General features: G+C 34.3%; 1 protein-coding gene across 1 annotated transcript in view; it reads left to right on the top strand.

Annotated features, from left to right (window-relative positions):
- Positions 1-200: 200 nt before the first annotated feature.
- Positions 201-12119, top strand: part of cntnap5b (contactin associated protein family member 5b) — a gene marked incomplete at its 5' end in the record, with an annotated part of 67821 nt that continues 55902 nt past the window's right edge. Inside the window, one exon of the mRNA XM_081384382.1 lies at positions 201-285. Coding sequence (XP_081240508.1) covers positions 201-285 — 85 coding nt within the window. The remainder of the gene's footprint in view (positions 286-12119) is intronic.

Below are 12119 nucleotides of genomic sequence, written 5' to 3'. Positions count from 1 at the left end.
TCTCGTGGGAAGAGCCTAACGTATGTCTTTAAGAGCAACTATGGGGGGAGTGTCTCGTTCGATTCATCACAGGACAGACTAACCGAAGAGCCGCTGGACCCGATCCCGAACAGGATCCGAACTAGCTTTTTTTGGGAGCTATTTTACACTGCCTGGGAATATAGTGCAACTTGGATAAGCGTTATTGTGCTTTTGGAGAGATGATGGTGGTGGTGATGCATGCGCTGAGTCTCCACGCGTTCGCGCTCCTGTGCGCGCTACGATCCACGCTGGCAGCGAATAACTGTGAGTATATTTACATAGGCTACATTATCTTTATATATATATATATATATATATATATATATATATATATATATATATATATATATATATATATATATATATATATATATATATAAAATAGGCTATGTGTGTGTGTTTTGTTCAATGTTTTAAAAAAATATTGTTTAATAATATATGAATAGTATTACATTCTAACAATTATATTTTTTGTGCATATATATTTTGTTTTCAGGGTCTGATGTGTGTATAACAATAACTTTATAGCTTAGTAACAGCACTCTTAGTAGTTTTTATTTTGTGTTATATTAATAGTTTCACATTGGAGGCTCAAAACTCTCCATGGGTTCTAATTTTGGAAGCTTTTTATGGCTATCATAATGGTGATAGTATATATTCATTATCTTGTAATGCTTTGTACAGTATGAATGTTATGCATTTCTGTTGGCAGCGAGTTTAATTAAATGCATGTTTAAGGTGCTGCCACTGAACTAATGAGGGCAGTCTGGGAGAAACAGCAACAGTCAAGACTTGTTCCACTCATTGCTTTTGACTTTTGTGAAATCCAGGAAGCAAATACATTCATTAAGGTGATTTACCTGTATGAAACGACTTATGAGCTATGAATAAGTTATTCAATAAATAAATAATGTATTGATGAGTAAAATCTAAATACAGATAGACTTCTGTTGTCCACTTTAGAGTGAGATGCGACCTCTAGGTGGCGCTGTTTTCCCGTATAGATCTAACCTGTAATGTCATTGACATCCAAATGAATCATAGCGCGGTATTCAAGGGCCTTACACATACCATCAGTGGCACTTATGATGATTTATGTAATTCGTAGGAGGACATTACTTGAAAGAAAAGTTTAGCTCTAGGACTAAATGGCTTGGGGATAATTGTAGTTGTAATTTGAATAGCCGAGTGCACATTCTCTTTTGGTTGATTCATAGTTGATGGATCAATTTGAATGGTTGGATTTAAAAAAGGCTGGCAAACCAACCAAAGAAAATAAAAATACAGCAGGCAGAGCGACACTTGGCAAAACTCCTTTCCAAGCTTGTAAATATGAGTCATAAATCCGTCGAATTGAGATTTACATTACTCTCCGAGGAAGATTTGTTACCTCAGACTCTGGTGTTGCAGTTGTGGTTGTCCAACATGAATATGCAAATCTCTTACGGTTCATTTGCATTTGAGTCTAAACATAACATCCATAAAGAACTTGGCAGGTTGGAATCCAGGCCATGTTTGTGGATAGCGACTGGTGCCTTGACAGTTCATTTAATGTTACATTAAGTGCATTATGATATTATTTATCAGTTTATATATATATATATAATCACATTGACTATTTAATTATTTTACAAAAAAAAATGACTACAGTAGTCGACTCTACAAGTTTGTGCAAAACCATGTGATCTGCGCTATTCAGGATGATTAGAGACTTATGAAGCTTTAACTGTCAAATCAAATTGCTCTTTATTTTTTAATACCAACTTTGATTAGCATGTTGTTTGATGGTCTGATCTGTAGCATCTACAAACTCAAAAGCATGTCACCCTTGACTGGAAATGGCTTCATGTTTGCGGCATAATTAGTAGCGCCTTTCTGGCCAAATAAATATTAGTGTTAGATAATAATGATAGATTAAGGATATAACAGAAGGCTGCAGGACATCGCAGGCACGGAACCATCTGTGGTTTAAACGCGAGCAGTTTGCTGATATTAATAACTGCACTAACCGTGCCGTTCTCATAACCCATTAGGTTGCACAGATTATAATTAACAAACTCTTCATACAACAGATTGCAAAGAGATAAAAGTGAGTCTTGTAATGAAATGCAGAACTGGAAAAGGGCCTAGAAACCGGCACCGAAAATATCAACGCCTCTGTATACTTTATTTACAGTGTGTTGTAAGATTTGGAGACAACATTACTGTCTATTAAATGTAATGAGGGGAATGTGTTTTTGAGAGAGTCTGTAGTTGGTGGCCTAGATTTCCTCTCCGCTTTGATCGAACATGCCTGACAGCGTTCAGACGAAAAAGTCAATTACTCCTTTTAATTACCTGATCTGGAAGGTCCAGACTCTGAAAAAATCAGCTGGGACCTTATTGTGCTCTTAAATCGTCAATGTAAAGAGGTTGTGGAGTTGTGGTTGGTGCTTCAGGACCCAAAATGTTGTTATTCGACATGCGTGGTGACTGAAATCAAATATTGACGTTTTGGATGAAAACCATTGTGCATAAACTATTTTTACTCTTTGTTAACCTTGTCTGTCCTTGATGAATTTGTGCCAAAATTATGCTGAGATTTTGATTCCCTGCATTTGATGTCAACAATGTTGGGTTTAATACATTACTGTAATTTAATTACTTTCCCCTTGAAAAAGTAAAGGATTAGCTGCTCTTAATTTTTCAGTAAGTTAATTAGTTACTTCTGATTGTAACTGCATTAAAGGGATAGTTCACCCAAAAATGAAATTTCAGTCATTAAAGGTGGTATCAGTGATTTCAGGCCCAAAAATATTTTTATCACATTCATCTAATCTTTCCTAACAATCCGCTAGCTGCCTGCCCCATAAGCATGCCATCAAAAAACCGCGTCTCTGTAGGCAGCCTAGGCTCTGAGATCTGCACACAAAAACAAATGGTTTAGCCAAACACTCAAAACCAAAACAAATAGTGTTCAAACCAATCACCGACAGGGGGAGGGTGTTGTGAGGTTTTGAGCCAGCTTTTTCTTCAGCTCTGACTTCGTGTGCAGCCGTGCACGAGCACAAAACCTCACAACACCCTCCCCCTGTCGGTGATTGGTTGGAACACTATTTGTTTTGGTTTTGATTGTTTGACGGCATGCTTATGGGGCGGACAGCTAGCGGATCGTTAGGAAAAAAAATAAAAATATTTTTGGGCCTGAAATCACTAATACCACCTTTAAGTACTCAACCTCATGTCGTTGCAAACTAGTAAGACCTTCGTTCATCTTCGGAACACAAATGAAGATCTTTTTGATGAAATCCGAGAGCAATAGACAGCAACGTCATTGCAACTTTCAAGGCTCAGAAAGGTAGTAAAGACAAAGTTAAAATAGTCAATGTGACTACAGTGGTTCAACCTTAATATTATGAAGTGAGTAGAATAGTTTCTTCAACTGAACGACTTTATTCAACAATCTCTTCTTTTCCACGTAATTCCCCTACGCTGTTGACGTAGTGTAAACAGTACAGCGCTTCCAGGTTCTACGTCAGAACGCCGCCTCACAATTGGTCAACGTTGGTCGTGAGCACCACAAAACATGCTGAAACAGGAGCTAGCCAATAATGAGCCGGCGTTCTGATGTAGAACTGACAGGAAGAGAAGAGATTGTTGGATAAAGTCATTACTTTTGTGTTTTTTTTGCGCACAAAAAGTATTCTCGTCGCTTCATAACATTAAAGTTGAACAACGTTAGTCACATGGACTATTTAACGATGTCTTTACTACCTTTCTGGGCCTTGAAAGTTGTCTGGTTCAGAATTTCAGAATTTCATCAAAAATATGTTGATATTATATTATATTTTTTTTCATCAAAAAAAGAATCTTGTATAACTTTTTTTTTAATTGCTTAACTTTTACAGTGCATGATTGTTCTGTTTTATTGAGTTGAGAGCCACTTTGAAGGACAAATTCACTTAGAAATGCGTTCATTGTGTTTAGATGTTTTAAATTAGGATAAAGAATGAAAACTATCTGGTTCACAGACAGAAAGGGCATTTCTTCTGGCCTCTCAAACGTCTCTCTCCCCCTTGTCTAGGAAAGAAAACCGCAGCGCTTGCACTGTACAGTAGATCATTGTCTAACTCAATAATTGCCTTGATCTTGTCAGCACATGTGTCAGCTGTAATTTCGACCCCAAACAAGAGGCGGATCCATAGCCGTTGTGAAAGCCTGACCTTAGAAGTTAAAGACAAACACCCAACCCACCTACAAAATTGCAAACGGCCTTTAGCCCGTGTACCTCTGTCTTTTTCCCTGCCGGTGAGTGTTTATCACGACAGCGCCATTGGGTATTTTAAGACGTTTTATAAATGCCAGAAAATCTATTCTGAAAGATGCGTGGGTTGGGGAAAAAAAGGCAGAAAATGAGAAGAAGATAAAGGAAAAAAGGAAAAGATTCTTAGCCGGTGTGAGAGATCCAAGGGAACGTCTTGGTTTTTAATAAGTGGCAAATTCCATAGGAAATTCCGAACCATTAATCAAAAGATAAGTAATCAAGTTTGAATTCCTCTTCAGGGGTTTGGCGCAGTACATGAAGGAGTACTACTGAAATAACAAGATATACAATATATAAACAAGTTCTGCTTCATATTTCAACAGTACAAAATCCATCTCGACAAACAGCTGTTTTCAAATTCTGTTTTGTTGAACCAGAGTATCAGCGTCAAGTTTCCAAAGTGTGTGGGACATATTCCTGGAGTAACATCCTTTCCATGAACCGCCAACCATCCATTCACTAATGTATTTTGCGTACAAAAACGAAATTCTGGCTGAAATCGCAATCTCGGTTGAGTAATCTAAAACTCAAATCTGATTTGTCGGCACAGTGTGACTTCCTGGAGTACGCAAAATTCTGTTTGCATTAAGCTTCATTCGCCAATCGTCTCTTTGCACGAATTTGCATGTAAAATTGTGTGTGAATATTTTTTTTTTTAAGTTTGTATTTAAAATTCGCAATGTACAGAACTTGAAAGTAAAATTGTACTCAAATTTCCAGCCCGTTCTCATCCTAGGGCGTCATATATTGACGCTTTTGACATTTCGTCGACATCGAACGCACATGGCACCCTTTAGCGTCAATATGAGACGCAGATAGAAATGGGCCAGAAGGCGCCTCCTGGCGGTCTAACCCTAACCCTACACCAGACCTAAACCTACCCATAACCGAACAAAGCTCTGTGCGTGTCATATTGATGCTAAAGGGTGCCATGTGCGTTCGATGTCGACGAAATGTCAAAAGCGTCAGTATATGACGCCCAAGGATGAGAATGCGTTGAAATTTCTGATGGATATTTTGCAGGAGAACGTTTTGTGTGCAAATAAAACTGAGATCTGATTGGTTGGTGCAGTGTCACTTGACTTTCTAGAGTACACACAATTCTGATCACATTAACCCTTAAACACATACCTCGGGTCTTTAGTGACCCGGGACGTCATTCTCTACCCTCCTTCTCATTCATTTTTTCAAAGTTTGACATCAACCTTCTTAGTGTTTCCAATCAGTTAATTATAAACAATATAACAAGAAAAAAAAATGCTACTATTATAAAAGAATGGCTGTTTTCACATTATTATTATTTTTGTAAAAAGGTTGGTAATGACCTTGAGTTGTATAGCAGTGTAAGTATATTTTTCTGCACAACAATAACTGAATCTTTGATGTGCACTCAATTCTGATACACAACGATTACGTGACGTTTCACTTATAGTTACCGCAAGCAGAAAACAAAAGAATAGGAAGTATCATCAGCAAGTCTTATTTCAGTCTTTCTAATTCAAAATTTCACATTTAATTTAATGTGTTATTTGCCGTTACTTTGAAACAATTTCCACTCAGAAATTGCCAGTAAAATCCACAAATAATTACAAAGTAAATCCTACTCCATCTTTTTTTCAGTGTACTTTGGTAAATCTATTTCATACAGTATAAGGCTAGGGCACGTAAACACAAAATTAACTGTGATTGGTCGCTTTACATGTCAATCACATGGTATTTCCTCTCTAAGTGGGCGGTTCTAAGACTAAAGTTTATGCCAATAGAAAAAAAAAAGTTGCCATTGTCGTCTTTTGGAAAATAAAAAGACGTATGCAAACTCAAAGTCATTCAAAGAAAAATATTCCCAGGTTTATCAAGTTTATTTAACATGTTCTCACAAAACACATAGCACAACCAGGACACCCCAGCTGTCAGCCCTTAGAGAACCGTGCGAAGATGACTGACAGGTCTAATCCATCAACGTAAAAAACGGCAATAACAAACCTGAACTCAACTGATGTTCACTGCAGACAGTACCTTGAAAAACACACTCCTTTAATGTATCTTCCCTTAATGAGATGCTTTTCAGTCTGTGTTAGTGGGCGTTTAGTCTGCCAAACATATGCTCCCCAACTTCGTAAATATCATCCAAAGCACAACAAACTCTTAACAAGCCGCTAATGGCGTTTCACAAATATCCCAGAAAGTTCTGCCGGCATCCCACACTCTTTGTGGTACAGCGCCGGAGACGTTCTCCGCTCTGATCAGTGCTGAGAAAAGGTTTTGTAAACCAATCTCAATAGCTTTGATGTCGTCCCGGGTCACGGTTGTGTATTGTTGTTTACTTGAGTCAATAACCAATCGGAGGCCTTGATAAGTTTGTTTTTCCAAGTCTGCTGTATTAACCAAAGGGGAAAAAACAGCAACAATGAAAAACACTGAGCTATATCTGGCCACATACGTACTAAGCAGTCTCAGCTCTTAAAATATTAACGCTTTAACCTTGTCGTAATTCCAAATCCTTGTGTAAACTAGTCTAGGACATTATTCTTATGTCCAGGGAATTGAAGTTGCTTTCAAATGTTCCAGTTTTAAAATGAAAATAAGCTTAGGGTTTGGTCTAGGGTTCGTTGCATGTAATTATGGATAATTTATTGTTATTACTATAGTAATTACATATGTACCAAGGACACTAAAAATGAAGTGTTATATATAATATAGCATTTTAAAATGAGTATTTTATAACATTCATTATTTAGTTGGTTCTGTAAATAGATTGTAATTTAATAGTATTACTTGATTATTATTATTGTGTATAAAAACTTATTATCATCATCATCATCATCATCATCATCATCATCATTACTATTATAATTAGTATTATATTAAAAATAATGCAATAAAAAATACAGCTAATTTAAAAAAGAAAATACAATATACATATTTTTTTATTTTGAAATTAAAATTAGTTATGTATAATTTGTGTACATACAGATTGTAATTTATTTTTTATTTTATTTTATTTTAATAAATCTCCTGTATGTATATAACTATTTAATATTTATAACTAATTATTATTATTATTATTATTATTATAAATATAACTAATATAAAAAATACAAAAATACAAATTTAATTTGGATTTAAATCAAGTGTTGTATATTAATGTATATTATTAATATTAGTGTTTGTATTTTTTTAAACATCTAATAGAAAAATACAAATAATAGAAAAATAGAAAATACAATATTTTTTTATTTTGAAATTAAAATGAGTGTTGTATATTAATGTATATAATCATTATTATCAGTAGATATATAAAATATATAAAAATATATACACACATACATATATTAATATATATAAATTCAATTATTAATTATTATTATTTTGGGATGTATTTATAGCAATAATAATAATGTTTTGTTATTCTTATTTTATGTTACTGCTAATATAACTCTGCTCTGTAAAATGAGTGTGGAGGTTATATTGATCATCTACCTGTCTGACTCAGGATGGTGTAATAACGAACAGAGATAGTATATTATATCATTTTATCTGTGTTTTACTAGTCACTATTGTGAGGGTCAGTGATGTTGCGACTTCAACTTGTATAGTTATTGAGCTCTATGAGAAGAAGAATGGTTTAAATCAGTTTGAAATTGGTTTAAATCAGTTTTCGTCCTTGAAACACAAAAAGAGCTATTTAGCCGAATGTTCAGGCTGCTCTGCAACAAAAATGGACCGCGGTGTAAAGTATAAAGCTCCAAAAAGCATCATAAAATTGGTCCATCCGTATGACTCAGACACACATCTGACGTCATCGAAAAGCTCTGAGTTTTGTTCAGACTAAGCCTAAGTTGTTATTCAAGGAAAGTGTTGCCTTTTCTTGCATTGAATGCCAGAAGTGTCAATCAATACATGTACAAGCTCTCAGCATGAACTTCATTCAAACGTCTGAGTTGACTCCAAATCAATCAAGATCTGATTCAATTCTCAGCATAAACTCTTAAAAACAATGTACGTGTGACGATTGGCTTGTTTTCTATAACAAAATTATAAAAAAAATGCCATACACTGTGTAATTCTGTCATTATTTATTCAGAAAGGACATATAGATCGGCATACAACATGAAGGTGTCTAAATAATGACTTTATGATGAGATTTTATGTTTAAAACTCCCAATATTCCATTCATATTCCATGATGTAATGTCCTCATCTTGCTGTCGAATGCGCAGTTAAATGGCTGCCGGTAAATTAGCCAGGCTTTGTCGCGCTCTTCTTGTTGTGTTCCACCTGCCGAGGTGAGCGTGGAGTGTCACAATGGAAGTGAAGAGTCTCTCTGTGTCGCTGTCAGGTTTAAATAATAGCCTCTCTTTCATTTTCCTCTATTACATCAGCCTTCGCTGTCATGGGCAACCGCTAGTAAAATCAGGTCAGCGCTAAATGCCAAGCTTGAAGAGGGGGGCAAAAATGTGGCCCGAGTCATTTTAATTACCCAAAATGCTGCACGATAGGGTACAGAGGTCTGAGGTGGTGCTGTAAGTGGGACATGGCTGAATGTAAAATCATGTTGTGAAAGGAGGATGATAAATGGTTTTGTAAATAATGTTTTTTTTAAATCATTTTATTTAATTATTGAAGTTAATTATTGGATGAGGAAGGAAGGAAGGAAGGAAGGAAGGAAGGAAGGAAGGAAGGAAGGAAGGAAGGAAGGAAGGAAGGAAGGAAGGAAGGAAGGAAGGAAGGAAGAGTAAAGGCAGAAAGAAATAGGCAAGAAGGAAGGAAGAAAGGAAGGAATAGTAAAGGCATAAAGAAATAGGCAAGAAGGAAGGAAGGAAGGAAGGAAGGAAGGAAGGAAGGAAGGAAGGAAGGAAGGAATGAATGAATGAAGAGTAATGGCAGAAAGAAATAGGCAAGAAGGAACAAAGGAAGAAAGAGATAGGCAGGAAGGAAGGAAGGAAGGAAGGAAGGAAGGAAGGGTAAAGGCAGAAAGAAATAGGCAAGAAGGAAGGAAGAAAGGAAGGAATAGTAAAGGCAGAAAGAAATAGGCAAGAAGGAAGGAAGGAAGGAAGGAAGGAAGGAAGGAAGGAAGGAAGGAAGGAAGGAAGGAAGAGTAATGGCAGAAAGAAATAGGCAAGAAGGAAGAAAGGAAGAAAGAGATAGGCAGGCAGGAAGGAAGGAAGGAAGGAAGGAAGGAAGGAAGGAAGGAAGGAAGGAAGGAAGGAAGGAAGGTAGGAAGGAAGGAAGGAAGGAAGGAAGGAAGGAAGGAAGGAAGGAAGGAAGGAAGGAAGGGTAAAGGCAGAAAGAAATAGGCAAGAAGGAAGGAAGAAAGGAAGGAATAGTAAAGGCAGAAAGAAATAGGCAAGAAGGAAGGAAGAAAGGAAGGAATAGTAAAGGCAGAAAGAAATAGGCAAGAAGGAAGGAAGGAAGGGATCAATAAAAGAAATGTAAGGAAAACAGACAGGAAGAAAAGAAAGAAGGGAAACGAGTAAATGAATGAAGGGATAGACAAAAAGGAAGGAAGGAAGATTTTACATATACTGTATATACAGCTACAGTTTGTAAAAAAGAATACAAAAATTATACATATATATTACATAAATGTGTGTGTGTATATATATATATATATATATATATATATATATATATATATATATATATATATATATATGCAAAATAATAGATATTATTGGAGTATTATTTTTATTTAATAATAATTATTCATTTACTTTTTATATAATGAGGACACATTTTATCTTCCAAATAATAATATATTATAGATATAATAGTTTTATTATTAATTAATTAATAATGAAAAAAATTATAATACGCAGACATTTATAATGTTACTAAAGATTTGTATTTCAAATAAATCATTAAGCAGCTAAAACTGTTTTTTTGTTTGTTTGTTTTTTTTTTTACATTGATGATAATAAGATCCACTATTAATAATTGAACACCAATAATAATTGAACATCAAATCATCATATCAGAATGATTTCTGAAGGATCATGTGACACTGAAGACTGGAGTAATGATGCCGAAAATTCAACTTTGATCACAGGAATAAATTACAATTTTCAAAAATGTTCAAATAGAAAACCGTTCCAAGTGTAATACTATTTCACAATGTTTCTGTTTAACTGTGTTATTGATCATATAAATGCAGCCTTGATGAGTAGAAGAGACTTCTTTATTACAGACTTTAGACCTGTGTGTGTGCGTGCGTGCGCGTGTGTGTGTGTGTTTGAATAGCCGTGGCGCCTTTATTTAGGACAATCAAAAATGGCATAAACAAGACAGAGTCCTCTCGTTGCTTAATCTACACAGATGTTGGTCTTTGGTTTTATCTTCACATGCAAGATTAAACTCCTCTCACGAGGCTCAGGAATGATCCGGCAATTCTTAAACTACCTAAATGTGTTGGGAATTGGTACTTTAGCATCAGATAGCAAGAAGAGGGGTTTTAAAATGATCATTTTAGAGCCTATTTTTCACCGGATAGGCGTATTGAGTTGGCTATATGGTGCTTTGGAGATTTTTTTATTGGTTCTTCAGATTAGTATCTTGGGTTTTTCATTTTGAAATTAAAACGAGTTATGTATAATTTGTGTACATACAGATTGTAATTTATTTTTTATTTTTATTTTTTGAATAAATCTCCTGTATGTATATAACTATTTAATATTAATAACTAATTATTATTATTATTATTATTATTATTATTATTATAAATATAACTAATATAAAAAATGCAAATATAAAAATACAAATTTAATTTGAAATTAAAACAAGTGTTGTATATTAATGTATATTATTAATATTAGTGTTTGTATTTTTATAAACATCTAATAGAAAAATACAAATAATAGAAAAATAGAAAATACAATATTTTTTTATTTTGAAATTAAAATGAGTGTTGTATATTAATGTATATAATCATTATTATTAGTAGATATAGAAAAAATAAAAATATATACACACATACATATATTAATATATATAAATTAAATGATTAATTATAATTTTTATTATTAATTTAGGATGTATTTATTACAATAATAATATTTTTTTATTATTATTATTTTAATTCATATAGCACTCCTATTTCCTTGATGAAATTATCAAGACCCTGATCCAAAGATGTTTTTATTTTTATTTTTACCTACATTAAAATCTTATCTCAGTGACAATTATTCAAATTCTGTGATTCATATTCCAAAAATCGTGTATGCATCTAATATGTTACTACTAATATATCTCTGTTCTGTAAAATGAGTGTGGAAGTTATATTGATCATCTACCTGTCTGACTCAGGATGGTGTAATAATGAACAGAGATAGTATATTATATCATTATATCTGTGTTTTACTAGTCACTATTGTGAGGGTCAGTGATGTTGCGACTTCAACTCGTATTGTTATTGAGCTCTATTTGAAGAAGAATAGTTTAAATCGGTTTGAAATTGGTTTGAAATCAGTTTTCGTCCTTGAAACTCAAAAGGAGCTATTTAGCCGAATGTTCTGGCTGCTCTGCAACAAAAATGGACTGCGGTGCAAAGTATAAAGCTCCAAAAAGCATCATAAAAGTGGTCCATCTGTATGACTCAGACACACATCTGACGTTTTGAATCGTTTAAATCTAGAGTTTGCAATTTATGAGCAAATTATGCAATAATGGAGTAATTTTTATTGTTTAGCAACCTTTTATTTCTTTATTTTATTGTGTCATTTAACGAATTTGCTGTCAAACATAGCTGGCTTTTTTCGCTCTATTTAGAGCCTTTATTTTTAAGAGTCAAATGGCACTTT

Source organism: Scardinius erythrophthalmus (assembly GCF_964197995.2).
Source record: "Scardinius erythrophthalmus genome assembly, chromosome: 14".
NCBI classification, from domain to species: Eukaryota; Metazoa; Chordata; class Actinopteri; order Cypriniformes; family Leuciscidae; genus Scardinius; species Scardinius erythrophthalmus.
The sequence above is the reverse complement of the archived record's forward strand: the minus strand, read 5'-3'. Positions and strand labels throughout refer to the sequence as shown.